At 39.9% G+C, this 19,101-nt stretch overlaps 3 protein-coding genes across 3 annotated transcripts in view; 1 reads left to right on the forward strand and 2 right to left on the reverse strand.

Moving 5' to 3' along the window:
- The window catches only part of LOC111224238 (complement C1q tumor necrosis factor-related protein 4-like), a 28,677-nt gene extending 22,320 nt beyond the window's left edge, over positions 1-6,357 (forward strand). Inside the window, exon 3 of the mRNA XM_022748664.1 lies at positions 1,065-6,357. Within this exon, the coding sequence (XP_022604385.1) occupies positions 1,065-1,883 (819 nt within the window). The 3' untranslated portion in view covers positions 1,884-6,357. The remainder of the gene's footprint in view (positions 1-1,064) is intronic.
- A 1,735-nt stretch (positions 6,358-8,092) lies between these two features.
- Positions 8,093-14,660, reverse strand: ndufs3 (NADH:ubiquinone oxidoreductase core subunit S3). Its single transcript, XM_022749070.1, has 7 exons — positions 14,554-14,660; positions 12,746-12,811; positions 11,643-11,740; positions 11,358-11,507; positions 9,824-9,949; positions 8,998-9,117; positions 8,093-8,406 (listed from the first exon to the last, which is right to left on the reverse strand). The coding sequence occupies exons 1-7, from the start codon at positions 14,606-14,608 to the stop codon at positions 8,236-8,238; spliced, it is 786 nt and encodes a 261-aa protein (XP_022604791.1). The 5' UTR covers positions 14,609-14,660; the 3' UTR covers positions 8,093-8,235.
- A 771-nt stretch (positions 14,661-15,431) lies between these two features.
- ptpmt1 (protein tyrosine phosphatase, mitochondrial 1) lies at positions 15,432-18,646 on the reverse strand. Its single transcript, XM_022749013.1, has 4 exons — positions 18,355-18,646; positions 17,250-17,330; positions 16,969-17,160; positions 15,432-16,100 (listed from the first exon to the last, which is right to left on the reverse strand). Exons 1-4 carry the CDS (start codon positions 18,499-18,501, stop codon positions 15,972-15,974), a joined length of 549 nt encoding a protein of 182 aa, XP_022604734.1. The 5' UTR covers positions 18,502-18,646; the 3' UTR covers positions 15,432-15,971.
- Positions 18,647-19,101: the final 455 nt, after the last annotated feature.

Here is a 19,101-nt window from a genome sequence, read left to right on the forward strand (position 1 = left end):
CACTCCTCACTTTAACAGATGTCAGGTGTTGTTGACCATTTCCCAGCTGGAGAAACAACAGAGCCAATCAGGGCATTTGTGGGTGGGACAGACAGGTGGTGGTGATATTTTTATGTTTCTTCCTTTCAATAAATCCCATTAAAAGACCAAAACTAACAATGAATGTATCTTACTAACAAGGACTGTGTGTGAATCTTATTCCTCTGGGCTGTAGAGCTCCATTAAAAACACATCAGTGAGCCACTCTGTTGCACTGGGTGACATTTTCCTTCATCATCATGAACACACAGACTCTAGTTTATTTTGACTCAGTCCCAAACACCATCCTGCTGCCTCAAATACTCACTAGAGAACCAAATGTGGATTAATCTGCTGCTGAAAACAGACCCTAGCCAACGCTCTGTTTCCTCCTGTTTCAGTAACGTTTGCTTAAAAACTACAGTGACCACTTGTTTTAGGAAATTACTGAACCTTTTGAAAAACAAACTGCCATGTATAAACCAGCAAGCTGTGCAATGCACATTTGACTTAAACTGATGTCAGTGCAGCATACATCAGTAAACATCAGTCCCTTGTGATTAGCCAAATCAAATCCTCCACCAACAGTAAATGGCTAACAAGAAGATAATATCAGAGTAGTAAAGAAACAGTCATACAGTCGGAATACCAGGCTAATGATACTGAGTCCTCTAGAGGTGAAAACCGTTAACACATCCGTCTTCAAGATTTGAGTTAAGCAGATGGATGTCCCAGTAGGAACAGCCTCCAGTTCAAAAAAATGATGTCCAGGATGGATTTTTTTTTCTCTCTGAGGATAACAAAAGCATTTTATCATGTCAAAGCCCTCAGACTGTCTAACAGTGCAATATGGCTCTTATCACAGAGGGTGTGTTTGTGTTGGGGTGGGTAATGAAAGCAGAACAGAGGGATTACACAGCAAATTCCCCGAATGAAGGGCTGCGTGAGGTAGATGATCGGATTATGTTTGGTGTCAGTGCCTTGATGCAAAACAGACCCGGATATGACTCGGTCGCTGGGATAATAAAGTCTGCTTCCATCCTCAGGTGCAGAGCCAGAGCGTCATGCTGCAGCTGGAGTTCGGTGACACGGTCTGGCTCCGTCTCCATGGTGACCCTCGCTACGCGCTCTATAGCAACACCGGACACTACACCACCTTCAACGGTTACCTCGTCTACCCTGACACCTACGACTACCAGACGCACCGCCACCAACACCATCCTGCCTACAACTCCCAGCAGCCCCAGCAGGACAACATCCCCTTGTTGAATGATAACCAGGCCACAGATCATGTCAGGTCTGGAACAAGAGGTACGGTGGAGGAGAAGGAGCTGCAACACAGAGAGGAAGAGGAGGAGGAGGGGGAGGAGGATGATGATGAAGAGGATGACCAGAGATCTGCCTTCTCAGTGGGGCGGACCCAGAGCATTGTGGGAGTGGACCAAGTGGGCCTGCCGCAGCACCAGCCCGTCAGCTTCGATACAGCGTTCGTCAATATCGGGGAAGACTTTAACATGACCGAGGGGTTGTTCACCTGCCGTGTTCCCGGTGTGTACTACTTCTCCTTCAATGTGGGCAAGCTGCCGCAGAAAACGCTGTCCGTCAAGCTGATGAAGAACCGTCTGGAGGTGCAGGCGATGATCTACGACGACAGCCAGGGCGAGAAAGCTTTGCAGAGTCAGAGCTTGATGCTGTCACTGAAACCAGGAGACACAGTCTGGCTCTACTCGCACCAGAGAGATGGATTTGGGGCTTACAGCAACCACGCCAAGTACATCACCTTCACTGGCTTCCTGGTTTACCCAGACTTCCCTTCCACCACCATCGCGACCACCAGTCAATCATATGCAGACAAGAAACCTTAGCTGCAAGGCATGAGCTAGGGACTGAACATTGTGGGAGGAATTCATAAAAGAAGGAAACATCTCCAAGTCCATCCACAGAAGTGTTGTGCAGTTTCTGAGTAGAGCATACTCGTAATGAATGCTGCTTTGTGGTTGTCTTTGACACTTCCTCTTCATATGAATTCCTTCACAAAGTCACAGGGACCTTGGACTGAGTACAGAGCCAAAATGAAAAGCTCTCCAATTTCCAGTTAATGGTTTTGCAAGATATGACTTCATCTCACATAATGTGGAAGCCTGAATGACAGTAATGTGAACTCTAATTGAATATTTCACTCTGTAATGAAAACTCAGTCATTACCTGCTCATCTCAGTGTCAGACCACCTGTCATTAAAGTCAGCACGACCAACGGCCGAGTTATTGTTCATTCACGCAGTTGTGGAAAGAAACTAAGCACATTTACTCAAGTAGAGAACTTAAGGACAAACTTGAGTTACCTGTACTTCGCTTGAGTATTTCCATTTATGCAAATTTATACTTTTACCCCCCATTTCAGCAGGAAATATACTTTTTACTGCTTTACATTTACCTAATGGCTATAGTTAGTAGTTGGTAGATTATGCCTACAAAACATATGAAGAGCCCATAAAAGATGATGCAGTATGAACAATTATAAAATTAGAGATGAAGTACTTGAAATCGATTACTGTGTCAATTGACAGACATAAAACTATCTTAATAACAGATAAATCTAATTAAGAAAAAATGTAATATTTATATTATAACATGTATTTGTACATTAGAATGTTTCATGCCATTTCATGGCTTCTCAAAATGAGGATCAGCTGCTTAAATTACAATGAACTGAATAATTTTGACTGTTGGTTTGACAAAATAAGCAACTTGAGGGCGTCACATTGGAAGCTGTTACAGCATTTTATCACTATTTTCTGACGTTTTACAAACCAAACGATGGATTAATTAATCAGGAATAGAATCTGCTGATTAATCCGTAATGAAAATAATCTTCAGTTGCAGTCTGACATAAACCAACCTCATCCAACTACAGTGAAGTAAAATGCTGCTTACACATTAATGCATCATTTTCACAGCATAAAAAAAACTATTCTGTCTCCACTATTAGTGCACTATGATCAAAGTTTTGGTAGAGGATCAGTCGACAGCGCTGTGGGTTCACACGTCTTCTGTTGGTGCTCTGGCAGATGAAAAAACTTCGCCTAGCTCCAGACGTCTGAATCGCTGCTGATTAAAGAGAAAGAAAACGATAATTCAGTCCGATTATTAATGACGATTAATGAAAATTCATGCACATTTTATGCTCTTTGCTCAGCTGTAGGCGAGACTCATTGACTACACATGTTCAGTGGATATTGAACCGACATAAAGTTGAGGAGATAATCACAGAATTTTCATGTTTTAAGTGAAATATTCCTTTACGTGCATTTGTTATCCTTGTCAAAGACTTGGTGTTTCTGCTTGTGTGTATAAAATTCACTTTACTTTCTTTACGCCTGCAGAGGCATGTGAACATGATGTGAACAGCGTGTTTTGTGTCAAAATATCTCCTCTCTTCATCTTGGAGTGTTTCACGTCCCGATACTCCACCACGGCGGAGCGGAGCACGACGGGACGAAACTGACTCCGTTTTGGAAAAGTGCAGAATGCGTCCCCATCCAAATGTTGACCACATGCCACCTCTGAGCCTGCGGGGATCTGGACCATAATTTGATTTCTAATTCTAGCAGCGTCTAATTCATTTCTTCAGATGGCGAGCACTGCGGGGAAAATTGGATTGCTTCTCCTGGGCCACTGTAACATGCATGTCTGTTTAATTTCACACCACTGGGGGAAAGATGATGCGGTTCAAAATGTGATGAACCCTGACTTTACGAAATCACCTTCTCTGTTGGAGAGGCACTGAGTGAAGTGATACTTCACTTTGACTGAACATTTACAATGTCTTTTACTAGACTTAACTGGAGGTGCATTTATGACACGTCATGTAAACTGGTCTAAAAAACACCAGTGTACTGCAGGTAGGCCAATTTATGTGTCAAACTAATTTTGAGAGAAAGCACTGTTTAAATGATAATATGTTTGACTAGAGTTTTAAAGGGTTGCCTCACTTGATTTCTGTTGCGTTTTGTCTGTGTGGCTCAAAGCACTGAAAGTTACACTGATCAGTATTTCTGTATAAACATTGGCCCAAATGACTGTACGTAATATGAGATGAGTTGCTCGTAGACAATTATCACCTGACTCAACAGTTCTCTTCAGCTCCGTTTAGCATTTTAGCATCGTTTAGCTCCATGTTTTAGTTTTATAGTGTTTTGGTTCACTCTCCCTGCTTTCATTACCTTCATTTCCAGCCAAATAAAAAAAACCACTATGTGATACCGACACATTACCAAATAAACACACCGAGTGACTAGCTGATGAACATAGTGGAGCCTTTAGCAGCTAAAGAACCAGAGATGATTCTCAGGGGCTGGTGGAGACCAAAAACAGTGCAAAAAAAAAAAAAAAGTTTGAGGATAGAAACGTGACTAACTCAATGCTTATGTTGTTCTGTGTCTGACGGATGTGTAAAAACACGACTGTCTGGTAACACTGTCACCATAACAACATTAAATGGTGACAACTTGTCGATGTTGTTTACAGCTCATCCCATTGGCCCCAAGTGGCAAAACAAATCTTAGTGCAGCTTTAAGAGAGTGTCCTTGGTACTCTGGGTAATCCACAGTGTAAACGTTTGTTTTTTTTTATTGGAACTACACTCTACTGATGAAATAGTCCATATGTGATTCATCCCATTGTGCCAGGAAAATTAAGTGATATATACAATATGCTGCACTCTAACTATTCAACCTTCATACCTTCATGTATATTTGGGCTTCTACTGAATCCCTAAATGTTGCTACTATAGTATAATATAGTCACTTGTGCAGTATCATTATTGGTTCAGCTACTGCTGGCTAACATGTATTGCACAAACAATAAAAATGGATCAATTTCTAATCAAAACAGTCACAAACCAGATGGAGAGAAACAGCAGCTGAAAATTAAAACAAAGACACTGCAGTGAGCAGACAGCAGGGGTTAGACTCGATATATTTACAATGAAGTATCTGAGATGTCAGAAACATGGGTACCTATTTATCGAGACAGCCATTAGTGGAAATCTGCCTTCTCCCATCTCGTCCCTGCTGCTTTGGTACTATGGCCATTACTTAACGACTGGCGGATGCTTCAGGAACCCCGAACCACAACTCAAATGGTAATTATCTTCACTGAATTATTTGCAAGTCCACTTAAAAATCAAAACATGCATACCGCCCAGTAACATCAACAACATTCTCAATAATTGTTCTCTTCCTGCTTGTGACTTTTTCACTGAGACTGCATGTTATATATTGTCTAATTTCTGTTTTATTAATGTGTTTCTCCTTCCATCTCACCTCCCTGCAATTCCTTTTAACTACCTGTATGAATAAAAAACATAAAAATAAATAAGTCAAAATAAATGCCATCAACATAAACCTAAAAATGTAACCACACTGTGCAGTCAAAGTGATCAAAAGTCAGAAAAGTCTTTGGCGCAGGGGAATTGGACTCACAGTTTCTCTAGAAACTAATAAGAGACTGTTAGTCTCGGGCTTCAAACTCTCTCCAGGCTTCTCTCCACTACAGCGTTACTAATCAACAATTTCCTGTCCTTTACGGCTGCACTGACTTCTAAGAAAGACAGTAAGAAATTATACTGCGAGTATGCCTCATTTCAGATAATAATGTAATCTGTCACAGTCTAACCCTTGGTGGTTTCTCGATTTCAGCCTCAGTGAGTGAGCAGTGCACAGAGGTGGACCTGTGATGGCCTCAGTTTGACTTTAAAAAACAGACCTGACCCAGTTCAGTTAATCACAATCGCTCTGCGGAGGTGATTTTCATTAACAAACACTGAAAAATCCTGCACAGAACTCATGGTGTGTGAAGTGAGCATATGCCACACTCAGAGGCACTTGTGTGATGCATGCATGTTACTAAAAATATTAAAAGTTCATAATTGCTGAACAGCTTCACAGGCCCAGTCGATGCCTGTTAACTGTATATTTTTATTGATAAGTGATTTATCTGTGCAGTAATTGACAATATGTTCGATGTTTCTGGTCTGTGCTTCTTTCTTTCTGATAATCCTGATGAAAGATCGATCATTGTGTATTAGAAACTATGTTGAGCAGACATGGGTCAGAATGTAGTTGAAAACATGTCCCGGTTATTGCTCGTTTTGGGTTGTGTCCCAAAGGCACACATCCAACCGTGATGGAAAAATAACCAAACAAATTACTGAAAAACATGTTGACTCACGTCTTGCTCGTAGTAGTCTGGCTCATGTTGACTCTTTGAAATGTTTTGAGTATTTCTTACATGTAAAATGAATGCTTCAATGAAAAATGTTTGACAAAATAAAAAGAAATGTACGGCCTGGACTGTTATTGTGTGCATGATGTGAACTCAGTCAGAAATAATGAACTGACAGATGAAAGCAAAAAAGTTCACAGCTGCATGGCCTCATTCTTTATTCCATATTCTGTTCTGCAGCGCCATCTGTTGGGTGATTCGAGTGCAGTAGATTTATATGACTGAGGGTAGAAATACTATATGCTCTAATTACTGAAATCTTTTGTTTGTCTGCACCGCAGATACATTTTAAAAAGTGTGGTAACATCCAATCAAATGGTCAAATGCAAATAATAGACTGAAAGTACTAATCTTAATTATACTGCTTCAGCTAATGTATTATTATCTCTGTCAGTAGCTCTGCCTTTGCTGCAGTCATCAAGGATCTTCTCTTACCAAACTTAACAGATAAATTGTTTTTATTTAGAACCTTGTGATCTTTTATCTTCAGACCAGTGTCACCCAGCATTAGAGTTGGACCTCAGCAATGCTCTCTTGGCTAATCAGGAGCAAATCCCTGCAGCCAGGTTCAACATCTGGCGGACAGACTGAAACCCAGAAGAGTGGAGGCCGTTTTAACAGCGGACACCGAACACCTGTGGTTGTGGGATTTTTCAACAACCCAATATATGTGGAATATTCATGTGTCCACACACTTTTGGCAATGTAGTTTATTCAACTCGTGCTTAAAAGCTTCTGTAAATTATCCTTACTGCCACTGGATGTCGCACTAGACCATCAGCCTGTCAGACCAAAACAAACGCTTTGTCAGCCACAACTCCGGCCTCCCTCCAAGTGCCCAGTCAGCAAGGTGTTTCGTAACATCCTCCTAGCCCAGTGAAAGCGGCCATCAAGCTCATAACAAGAAGCTCAGCTGAATAAAGTTACCCTGTGTACACGACAGCCAACGAAAACAATCCAGCCACAACCATTAGCCCACGTTAGCATTGTTTTTTTGCGCTCCACGGCAATGCTAACAGTAAACCAGCTAGCGATAGCAACATTTGCCAAAACGCATTGTAACAGCAAGTTAGCTAACATTGTCCTGCTTTCTGTAGCAGGTCACCAATAAAAAACAAGACATGTAACATTATGAAGCATCAAGGTACTTACACGTGGAGGAGAAGAGCCAGTTCTGAGTCGAGCTGGAGTCCTTTAGCAGCTGGTGGGGCTCCATGGTTGGACTGGGAAAGAAATGCAGCTTTGAACTTATCCCTTGGGGTAGTTGCACTGACACTGAAGGAGCCGGTAAAAACATTAAAAACTTCATGGATGTTTGATGGTCCACTGGTCAATCAAAATTTGAGCCGTTTAGTCCTCATGGCCACTTCGCCTGTGCTCTGGGCTCATCTTTCTGTCACAGCCTGGTGGTTTCATTAGTGGAGGAAATACTAGCAGGCGGCTTTCACCTGAATGCTGCACACTGCCCTGTGCCATCTCACCTGTGGGCGATGCCTGTATGTTTATGAACATGGGGAGGCCCAACTGCTTAACAGGAGGGACTCACATGTACCAACAGGCATATGTACTGTTCAGACCTGATACCAAAACAAAGAACAGAGAAGCTCAGATTATAACTCTGACAGAGAGGGTGTAACCGCTCATGACACCATCACTCCACTGTATCTTTACACAGAAAATGATTATTTGCGTCTATATTATTGTTTAAAATCTCATATACAGAAGCTTGAAGGAGCTCTCACTGGTTTTAGTTGAGTTGTTCCAAATAAAAACCACGGCCCCACAAAAATCATTTCAACATTGTTTTATTACTATTTTTATTTACATAAATATTTCAGATGGGTTTGTTCAGGGGGCTTGAGTCCCAGAATGACACGAACAGACAGAACATGATGATGGCGAGAGTGTGTGTGTAGACTAAACAGACAGACATCACTTCTTCTCAGGGGCCTTGTCACCAGCCTCCAGTTTGGGTGCAGCCTCTTTGGGCTCTCGGTAGGCGGGGAACACCTCCCAGGGCGTGTTCAGGTCAAACTTCCTGAACTCCTGCGACAGCTCCACGGGCTCGGCCACCACGCGCTTCACCTCATCATCATAACGCACCTGCAGATGGAAACAACAAGTTTTATTTAATTTAAAGTAATTACAATGTTTTTATGTTTAGGATTGATAAATTTCACGAACTGAAAACTTTCAGGTCTTTGAGGAAAATATAAAAACAAGACTAGATGAGAGGCTTTTCTGGTCAAGATGTCCTGCTCAAATAATGAATTTCAAAACTGATCTCTTTTCATCAGAATGTGGAGTCATTGGAACGGATGAAGTAAATAAGATGCTTTTTGGGTAGTGTGTTGAAATTAATAATTCATCCATTCCTCTGATGGAAATCTATTCAGTTTATGCCATAAATTATTCTTTCACAGCCCAAACTATCAAGGATTTTCAAAGCCTTTGGGAAGCATTGGATTAATTATAATGAGCTAAAAAGTAAATACAAAAATATCTAAAAATCACAGGATCCAACAGAGATGGAGATCTAAAGCGTCTGGGCACAGCTTCCATTCTGTCTGTCTCACTGATACCCTGCCATATGACTACATTTATCTATTGGGAGGAAACATACGAATCACACATGGTTGAAGCTAAATAAAGCCGATCGCTGCACTGAGAGGACATGTTCCTGGCAGAACTCACCTCAACATAACCAGACAGAGGGAAGTCCTTTCTGAAGGGGTGACCCTCGAAGCCGTAGTCTGTCAGAATACGCCTCAGGTCTGGGTGGTTGGCAAAGAACACACCGAACATGTCCCATACCTGTATAAACACACACACACACACATACTTTTATTCTCAGTCTGGTCAGTGTCAAGTAAATTTTAACAATATATATCATCATTTTTATGTAGATGACACTTGGAATCGGAAAGTCTGACGTCTGACTACAAATATCAAACTACACAGTAAAACTGTGGGTGTAACTTTTGATTAAAGTCTATTTTTTCCATTTACATTAAGAAGCTTGTGCAATCGGGCTTTTTACAGTTAAGAAATACCTCTAAGATCAGACATATTCCATCTTTTGAATGTGTTGAAACAAATTCATAATAATTAATTTGCAAGCTCAGAATCCTACCCCCCTGCAGAGTGTCTCTTCTGTCAGGCTGCTGACAGCGCTGTCAGCCGGACACTGCAGCTGACAGTATCATAGTTTTTATCACCTGTCTCTGATTCCATCCCATTTAGTTTTATGGTTCTGTCATTTTCAGACAAGATTCGATGTCGAACATTTACAGCCTGCATCACTGTTGCTCTGGCATTGCTCTGTGTACTGTGAGGCAGCAAAAAAAACCCTAACCCAACTCAGCAGCTTTTTGGGGGCAGCGCTAGAAATTTGTATTGTTTGGTTTTGTTTCAAACCCATTTTGTGTGTGTTCTTATCATGTCTGATGAATGCTTTTTGTTTATAAAGCAATAGACACTGTAATGAATCCTCAGATTTGGCGTGCAGGCTGTGACTCACCTCCCTCTCGTACCAGTTGGCAGCCATGTGGACAGGGACCGCAGAGTCCACTGGTGTTAATTCATCTGTGTACGTCTTGACACGGATGCGAGAGTTGTAGCGCAGCGACAGCAGATTGTAGACAATCTGTCAATCAGCACACACATCATCGTTACAAAAACATTCAGAAAGCTCATTTACATGGTGTGCACCTTGGATAATCACAAATATTTTAATTCTAACCATGAGACATTTAGTTTCAGAGGAGTACATTTAATCAATTACTGCACCAAATACAATTTTACAGCACTTGTACTTGAGTATTTCCATTTTATGTTACTTCATACCTCTAGACCACTACATTTGAGAGGAATATTGTACTTTTTACTCCATTACATTTGTCTGGCAGTTATAGCTACTTCTCACTTTGCAAAATTCACAATAATCAAAAACAGTTTATTTTGTATTATTACAGGTTAAGCTACCCACCAGTATATAAAATACTTTAAATTAGCTCCATCTTTACAAGCTACAACTTGCTGAAGACATTAATTAATCAATAATTCTGATTAAATTATATAATGTGTATTATTCTGAAATGAGTCATTCTGCATAATTTACTTACTTACATACTTTTACTTTTGGTCCTATTTAAGCTTTTGACTGCAAATGTCTGATGAAACACCGGACAGAGGTGTCATACATTATCAATTTTATCAGACACAGTTGGCCATTCATTACAACCTGAATTGGTTAAGATGAAACCGTTTCATTTACTTTAGACTCAGTGAGAGTCAGTGTGAGGAGGTCCGCACTGGAAATGACTTTGCAAAGTCACAAAATTACAAATTTATTTCCAAACTCGCACCTGAATACAATTTTCTATTTACATTGTTTAAGAGTTTAATGACTCATCAATTTCACTGCAAGTATTTGTCTTCAAAATGTTTTTGTGCCAATGGAGGACATCTGTTGTTCATTTTACAGGTAAAGGATGGAACAGAAATGTGAAGGGAAGGAGCTACTTTGGGCACCACTGGTCCCATACATTTCTCTCTTAGGCGACTCACAGTTAGAGCTCTTCTACGGTTAAATCATCAGCACAAAAGATTAAAGGACTGTGTTAGAAATCTGGTTCTTTGATTTAAAAAAAGTCAGACGGTACAAGCCCGTGTAAACTAAAATTTTGAGCTTAGCTACGAATACCACAGTGCATTTCAATAACACACATCTAATCACGGAGCTTAAAATTCTGTTAAATTCACTGCAAATAACAAGTGGAAAATAAAAATGACACAGACAAAACACGATTTCTAAAAAACAAAGTTGAAATAATTCAAACTAGTGGCCATAACATAAACCTATAGAGTAGTTACATCATCCTGGACAATCTTGTGCTTCTGTGGTAAATAGATGGTATATTGTATATTGTTTAAATAGGAATACATACTATATGGAGTTAAATGACAAAGGATAAAAGGGCAGTTCTATCTTCCATGTCACCATTATGACATGTTTCTAGGGTTGAGTGTGTGTGTGTGTGTGTGTGTGTTACCTCAAAGCGGTTCTGCCGTGTTGGGATGTCGACAGCAGTCAGGTCAATCATGTTCCTGAACTGGGCATTGGTGTGGTCCCTCAGGAAGGTCAGCACCGGGATCACTCCATCAGGATGTATCATCACCTCCAGCTCATTATAACAGGTCACCTACACACACACACATGAACACACACACTTTCAAGCTATCTGCATGTTTATGAAATCTAAATTTAACAGGGATGGGTTCTGATAATCCAAGGATGAGCTCAGGACTCTGATACTCTTATGTGCATATGAACTGACCTCCACCTGCTGGATATATTTGGGCATCATCTCAGCCACATACTCCCCAAACGCTGCCAGCTGGTTGTGAGTAACAGCATCCTTGGGCCTGACAGTGGCTGCGTAAAGAACCACAACAGGTTTATAATGACTGAACAATGCAGCAACTGCTCTCCATGTCACTTTTTGTGTTAACATTGCAAAATGGGTTACAGTTCGACATTGTTTATTGTGCTTAGTTAGTGTGACATTCAAGTTAAGATGTGATGTGAGCTGGGAACAAATGCATGAAAATCAAGCAGATTAATCATCTAATCAGCAGCTCCAGGTTATGCCTCTTGTGAATTTTAACATCTGAATCACAACATTTGAGCATTTGTCATAATGAAAGATAAATCATTGGTTTTGAAAATATTTCCAGAATCACCAAAGATTCTAACCATTAGGATAAAAAACATTCTGTATGTTGATCAATAAAACAAATGGTTTTAATCTGCTTCCCAAATTGCAACTCCTCATTAAACTAAAGTTAGTAGTGAGAAATTACGCATGTGGGACACATCAAATACAACCTTCGGAAGAAAATCTTGGGGAAAAAACACTGATATCAACAAATATGTATGATAAAACTTTTTTACATTTGGTTCATGTTGCACAAATTGAGGATGGACTTATGTTCAAAGTAGCTTTAAGTGTTGATAAACAGCCTTCTGAGTTTCTCAAAGATTGTCATGGATTTATCTCCCTGATAAAACTGATGCTAAATTCTGTGGCTTAAATATAATGATAATCATGTTTATTCATTTTTAATTGGACAGTGCGCATCAATAAACATAGCTGTAAGAAGCAAAGAGGCTGTTTTTCATCTGTAGTCCCTGGACAGATGTTAAAATTCACCCTAAGAACAGGACATAACATTAAAATGACAAAGTTAACAAGATCATTTCTAAGCATATAACATATACCTGCTGGTAGTCTAGCTTATTGATAATACACAAGAGCCACAAACTGGAGCTTATGTGAGTTAAAAAAAAAAAAGGGATTTGTGGTCCAGCCATCCTGTCTGTCTGCTGGTAAACAACCAAATTAGCAGTCTCCTGCAGCATCTGTCACTGTGTACTCACGTTTGGTCTCAGTGGTGGAGCTCTGCAGTCTGGTCTGCTGCTGAAGTAGACATGAAGTCCTTGCAACTGAGAGACAAGCAGGAGGAAGGAGTCAAAACAGTAAATATGAACACTCCAATGACAAATGCATCTACTGAGCTGCAGTCGTACTGGGGTGATGAAAGCAACAAGCCAAGAATGAAAAGCAAAGATACTGATGGGAATTGAATTCACACATGAAAAATTTAATATCAAACATATCCACTTGACCTGTACAAGAAAGAACAAAGTTTGAGTTCAAGGTGAATTATTTTGGAGGTGTTGCATTATTTGCTGGAAGAAGGCTTTACTTTTATAACAGGAAACCCATGTTAAACTTTTACACAAGGTCTCACCTGGTCTTTATCCGCGAAAAAATTTTTGGGATGATCTTACTCTTTATTTATTTGCCAAAGTCTTTCTTTGTTCTAATGCAACAATTATTCCTACACAAGTAAAGAGTATTAAAGGATGTACAAAATTAATTTCTTAGCTCAAACGAGAATCTACTTACTTCTGTTAAGTTGCTTAAAACACTAAAACTCATATAGCTTCGTTTTTTTCCAGGAATCACTAATTTCTTACTATGCTTTATTTGAATTCTGTCTCTTCTGTACAGGGCTAGGGGTCTGCAGTTCTGGAAAAGTATTTAAGAGCACTGACTTAATAATGATAAGTCAATCCAACTGTTTTGATAATCACTTAATCATTTGTCATTTTTCAAGCAGAACTAGTGAAAAAAAAGCCAAACATTTTCTGATTCCAGCTTCTGAAATGTGAAGATTTGGTTAAAGGGAACATTGATGGACTGTTTGACGATGTTACCTTAGAATCGGGGTAAATAATGATGGACATTTCTCGCTCCTTTTCTGATACTTTATAGACTAAACAATGAAAACCTCTGAAAACTTTCCTCTGCAACCTTACATTTTTTGGCTAAATAAGCTAAAATCCGTTCAAGTCTTAAATTAAGTTAAAATCTTTTGTTTTTCTTTGTTCCATTACCATACAATATAGGTTAAAACTATTTCAACAGTGACACATTTTGTGTTGTTTTGTCTCTGTACTCCAAGATATTGGATCTGAGATGAAACAATGACAATGAGGTTAAGTGCTGACTTTCACCTTAATTTAAGGGTGATTAAATGATGCCCTGTCTTTGTTCTGCTGCACTGTTTAAAACTGGGGGGACTTTATGTTGATTTTTGTTTTACCAAGTATTCATGTTGACACTGAAATTAAGGGCAGTTAAAGGGGTGGTTGATTCAAACCCTGTTATATGTGCCTCTGTCTGAACATTTCTCATTATCACTGTGTTTCATAACTTTTACTGGTTCTTATTGACATTATTTTCATTTATTCTGGTGATCATACTAAACCATACATGTTCATTTTGCAGCTGAATTGTGCAAAGCTACGCCGAAGCTCTTGTTTATGTCACTAACGTTACAGTTGTCTTGCCATTTTGCAAAAAGAGACAATAAAAATAATTCAGTACACTAAGAGGCTCCTTCATCATCCACTCAAAACACTCGTGCATGACTGTTTCAGTTACCTAGATGAACTTATGTGTCACAAAAACAAAATAAACAGTCGAATCTGGCTGTCACTCAACCCGGTGTGGGCTAACGCTAGCATTAGCTAACACTAGCTCGAAGGTCAAACCTGAGACATTTGAAGGTTGAAAATGACGCTGTGTCGTTTTAGGTTGCGTGAAAATGGACTCGACCTAAATGGATAACTGCAGCGAACAGTCTATAGAAACACTAATGAGTTCCTGGTCGACTTACTGTTAAAACTCCTTCCAAGACCTCCGCGGACAAACCGCACCAACGACGCCGCCATGTTTGCTCTCTGTGGTCGTTTGTCTCCGAGCGGAGAAGCAGCTGTCAACGGTCTGTCGCCCCCTGATGGGCCGGAGGATAAATGTGACTGCCGGTATGAAAATGAACTGACTCTTCCTCTGTAAGGCGGTTGGCATCAAACAATAAAGAATATATATACTAGAAAATTCCTAGAGAAATTTTTAATGTGCTGCTGCCCTTGATCTGTAATAAAGCGATACCACTATATCCCCATATAAATGATAGCTTATAAGATCGAACTTTTATTAACTACCTTACCTCTTACCTTTTTGACTCTTATTTTGAAAGTGTCTGTGCTTCTGTCTGCCAGTATAAACTGCATAAGGTTTTATACAACAAAGCCAATAATTCCCTCTTACGATGTTGAGACTTTTATTTTGAAGATTAATTCAAATAGCGGAGTAGCGGTGTTTGTGTGTTTTTCGCCTTTTATCGCCATTTATGTTGCCATGGTTACTCGAATCGCTAAGAAAAGTCAAAGCACACCATTCTCGATCAAGTCGCACGCATTGATATATATACTTTTTGGGTTTTCTCAAAGCTACGGGATACTGAAGATGAATAATACGAACAAGTATGTAGAATAATAATAATAATAATAAATAATAAAGGAGCATAAACAACATTAGACTGTTTTCATCTCAAAAATATTTTCTTTAATATATTTTCTGGTGCCTCAAGTTATGAGGCACCAGAAGAAAATATGATTAACTGACATAAAAAGTCTTCCAGCGTAGTCAGTAACCACTATTGTTGAGCATCCTTGTCTCTAGTCAAAATGTAACAAGCACAGGACAATTCAATTGGGTTTTTTATGTTTTTATTACAAAAGTCAGAAGCAAACTGCATTGCAATGTTGGATTGGAATAATTTTTGGTTGAAACAAGATGTGTTTACATTCTTTTAAAATAATTCAGATTTTCATATATTTTAGAAATGAATAGGTTTTAGCTCCATGTACTAAAACCAGAGAGTGAGGGATTTGTAGAATAGATGTTTTTGGTCACTGTTCCATGTTGACACTGTCAGTTTGAAGCCACAGGTTTTATGAAATGTGGGTTACACATATAATCCATGATAGTGCTGACTGTCTGTTTCATGAATTAACCACTAAAATCTTTAATTTGCCAATAAAAGCCTTTAAATTTGCTTTTAAAAACATGGGTGGGGTAGAGGGGAAATTTGGCATTTATTCTTCAGTGGGTGTACATTATGATATGGAGGATTGGTTGATACAACCACAGGCACGTTTCATGTCTTTGTGGCTTTAAACAAGGCTCAGAGTCCAGTCTTTCTGCCTCTGGGAACATAATGAATTCCGACCCGTTGCGACCCCTGCACTCTCAGCTGGACTGCCCACACACCTGCTGGTAGTATTTCCTCAGCATCTCCACCTGAGCAGCACGCACCAGGATGTGGGGTCGAACAGATGCCAGCTTCTGACAGGCCTCCTCTGGAGTCCAGCAGTGTAACTGTCAGCAGAAGGGCACAATGTCAAAATCAAAATACCCACTACTCACTGACTGAATGTAGAATCATGACTGTGAGGTTGAACTGTTTCAACTTTAATTTCAATGCAATGTTATTGCTAATACAAACCAATCCTTTCCTGTGAAATACCTATGGGAAATTAAATGTGTTTAGCAGAATATTAGCACGGCTATTCTTCTATAAAAACAGGTGTAATCTACCAGATATGGACTTATTCTGCACAGTTTGGTAAGTGGTTTAATTTTAAATATTGCAGGGGGGAGTAGAGTACAAACAGAAACTGACACATTGAGCTGAAAAGGGCTGCAGGGGACAGTCTGCTACTGTGCTTTGTGACACACACACCTCCTACAAGTCATTGAGGTAAACTATGTCACCTTGCTGTGTGGTCCTGTGAAAAAATACTAACATATGCCAGCATGGCTCAACTGCTCACAGTTGTTCACAACACAGCTTAGCATGACTAACTCCCCCCCGTGGAAGGAATTAGTTAAAATAGGTGAAGCCCTTCCAGCATTACTGTGCTTTAAGTCCAGAATTCCCTCTTTGTTTTACTAGCCCTCCACTGCAGCTCACCACAGAAATACTGTCAGTGTAAACACAATTTGCACTGTGGATTTTGTCCCCTATAAGCCTTTCAATGTATATATGTACATGTCAGACTTTATAAAATAGTGAAATTATCCTTTAAGGTAAGATAGTATTTACTGCAAGGATGTTATAGTGCATGGCATTACACTGTAAAGTTGCTTCTCCTTTTCTCTTAACTATTTATTCATGAAACATCTACTTAAAACCATTGTCTAGGTTGGAGGTGATAGTGTAACGTTCCCAAAGTTTTGTACTGACCCGGATGAGGTAAGCAGCAGCCAGTGTGGCGCTGCGGGAGCGTCCCGCCTTACAGTGGATGTACACGCTTGTTCCCTGCTCCCGGTGCTGCAGGGCAAAGTCCACTCCTCGGTGCAGGTTCTCCAGGCTGGGGACGCCAGTGAGGTCAACAGTGCTCAGCCTCAGCTGCTCAACCCCTGCAGCCCGCCACTCCTGCACCCATCAAACACATCCAACAGTCATTTATCATGGAGTATGTAAAGGACAACCCCACTCTCCGAAGACAAGTGAAGTGAACTCACCTCGGCTGAGTTGCAGAAATATTTAGTCTCATACTTCTCATTCATGGTGATGACCCCTCGAACATTTTCTGTTTCTACCAGCTGTGACACAAGAACACACAGAGACAATCATACTGTTACTGTCTGGATACAAACTGTCTGCAGTATCTACAGTAAAGATGATATATTCTATATTTTATAATTGTATAATTCATTGGCAACTATTTTGATAATCACATAATCGTTTTAGGATTAGTCAATGATTGCAATAAATGATGACGATTTGGCAGTGAAGGGGAAAGTTGAGGGAAACAGAACCCAATTTTGATCCACTTATTGTTGTGAAAGGGGTTTAGTAATCCTAATTAAAGCTTTAACACTGTTTAAAACAATTTCAGATTTGTGCACTTTATTTCATTTATGAAAGAAAAAAAAAACTCCACATTAACACTTGTCAGGTTTAACAAGTGTAAATGTGGAGGGTTTTTTCTTTACACAATTTGATTAACAAGAAGCCAGCAGTAACTCTTTAAAACACTGTTTCAGATGTGTGAAACAATTTAATCTATTTGTGAACACAGAAAAATGTGATTCCACCCCTTTTTTAAAATCCAGATCATATCACACCAAATCCACATCAACATATTTAGACCAATAACTACAGTCATTGATCTGGATTAGATAAAGAGGGAGAGTGTGAAGACTCTTACATATGGTCTTGAGCAAAAACCACTGTACTGGTCCGATGTGGTCTGAGTGGCGAAAAAAACAGTGAAGTTGCTCTTTTTTGTTTTCACAAATATCAAAGCGGGTTTTAAACAGAGTCAGTGCTTTAACCAGGATGTTTAAACCATTTTACAACAATGAGTGGTGCAAAAACACCACTCGCTCAGTATGGTCATTTAGATTTCCTTTAACTTTCCCCTTATTCCCATTAACTTTCCCCTTATCGACCGAATCACAAACTGACTTCAGTGTCGTAAAACAAGGTAGTTTCGCCTACTAGCTAATCACAAATTGTAGCATTTCTGCTATAATGTAAGTAAATGGTCTGATGTTTCTTTCACCAGACGCTGAGGCGTTAAAGAGACAGACAGCTAGAGAGTCTTGTATGAGGCAGTCTGACCTGTTTAGTCATGGATCTGAACGGCAGAGCTCCCAGGACCACCGTCTCGTCCACTCGGTCAAACCACCGCCTCGACGACACCTTCTCCATGACAACATTGTAGGCTAAAGTCGGGTAGAAGAGCAGCCTTGCTAACGCTCCGGACATGACTGAGCTATCTATAAGAAACTACTTAAAAACTTAGCTTTTCATCACTACTACACTCTGTTGTTGTGTGTAGTGTCTCTGACCCACAGGCTGTATAGTCTGACCTGTCAGCCGGTTGACATGCGTTCCTCCATGGATGTTTTTCGGTTCCTCCTCCGGAAGTCTGTCCCGCTGACAACAGAACTTCCGCCGCGAATCCTTCAGAATAAATTCCGTGACCTCCACGAAATTGAACACTGACTGAGAACCAGTAAAACACTGGCGGGCTAAGTGCCCACTTCATCTTGGATTGTTAATGCACAAAATCTGCCCAAGATATTACTTTTACCCTCTACTTTAGCATCCCTTACATCTTAAACATAACGTAAACATCACAACAATATTTTTCAAGGGAGGCTGTTACATCCAGAACATCCAGATGTCTGGTGATCATATCAAAACAGTCAAAGCCTATAGTCAGTTAGATGACATCAGATAATGATGAGTTTACTCAGCACTGATTAAATTTAAGAAGCTGGCTATGTCAAGTTAAACTGAATTAATGGTGCAGAGGTTTAATTGTTGTAATCTCTCTGATGACTTAGTCTGAAGTCAGCTCTG

The sequence above is a fragment of the Seriola dumerili genome, unplaced genomic scaffold (assembly GCF_002260705.1).
Source record: "Seriola dumerili isolate Sdu_G_001 unplaced genomic scaffold, Sdu_1.0 BDQW01000011.1, whole genome shotgun sequence".
NCBI classification, from domain to species: domain Eukaryota; kingdom Metazoa; phylum Chordata; class Actinopteri; order Carangiformes; family Carangidae; genus Seriola; species Seriola dumerili.

Bases quoted from the DNA above. Each gene is read 5' to 3' on its own strand.
- ndufs3 (XM_022749070.1), bottom strand. From the start codon at position 14,608: ATGGCGGCGTCGTTGGTGCGGTTTGTCCGCGGAGGTCTTGGAAGGAGT. The intron at 11,741-12,745 runs GTGAGTACACAG...TTCTTTACGCAG, and splicing joins CTCCACCACTGAGACCAAAC to CCACTGTCAGGCCCAAGGAT. The intron at 11,508-11,642 runs GTCAGTTCATAT...GTGTGTGTGTAG, and splicing joins AATATATCCAGCAGGTGGAG to GTGACCTGTTATAATGAGCT.
- ptpmt1 (XM_022749013.1), bottom strand. From the start codon at position 18,501: ATGTCCGGAGCGTTAGCAAGGCTGCTCTTCTACCCGACTTTAGCCTAC. The intron at 17,331-18,354 runs GTCAGACTGCCT...CTTGTGTCACAG, and splicing joins TCAGATCCATGACTAAACAG to CTGGTAGAAACAGAAAATGT. The intron at 16,101-16,968 runs GTCAGTACAAAA...TTCTGCTGACAG, and splicing joins CTGCTGCTTACCTCATCCGG to TTACACTGCTGGACTCCAGA.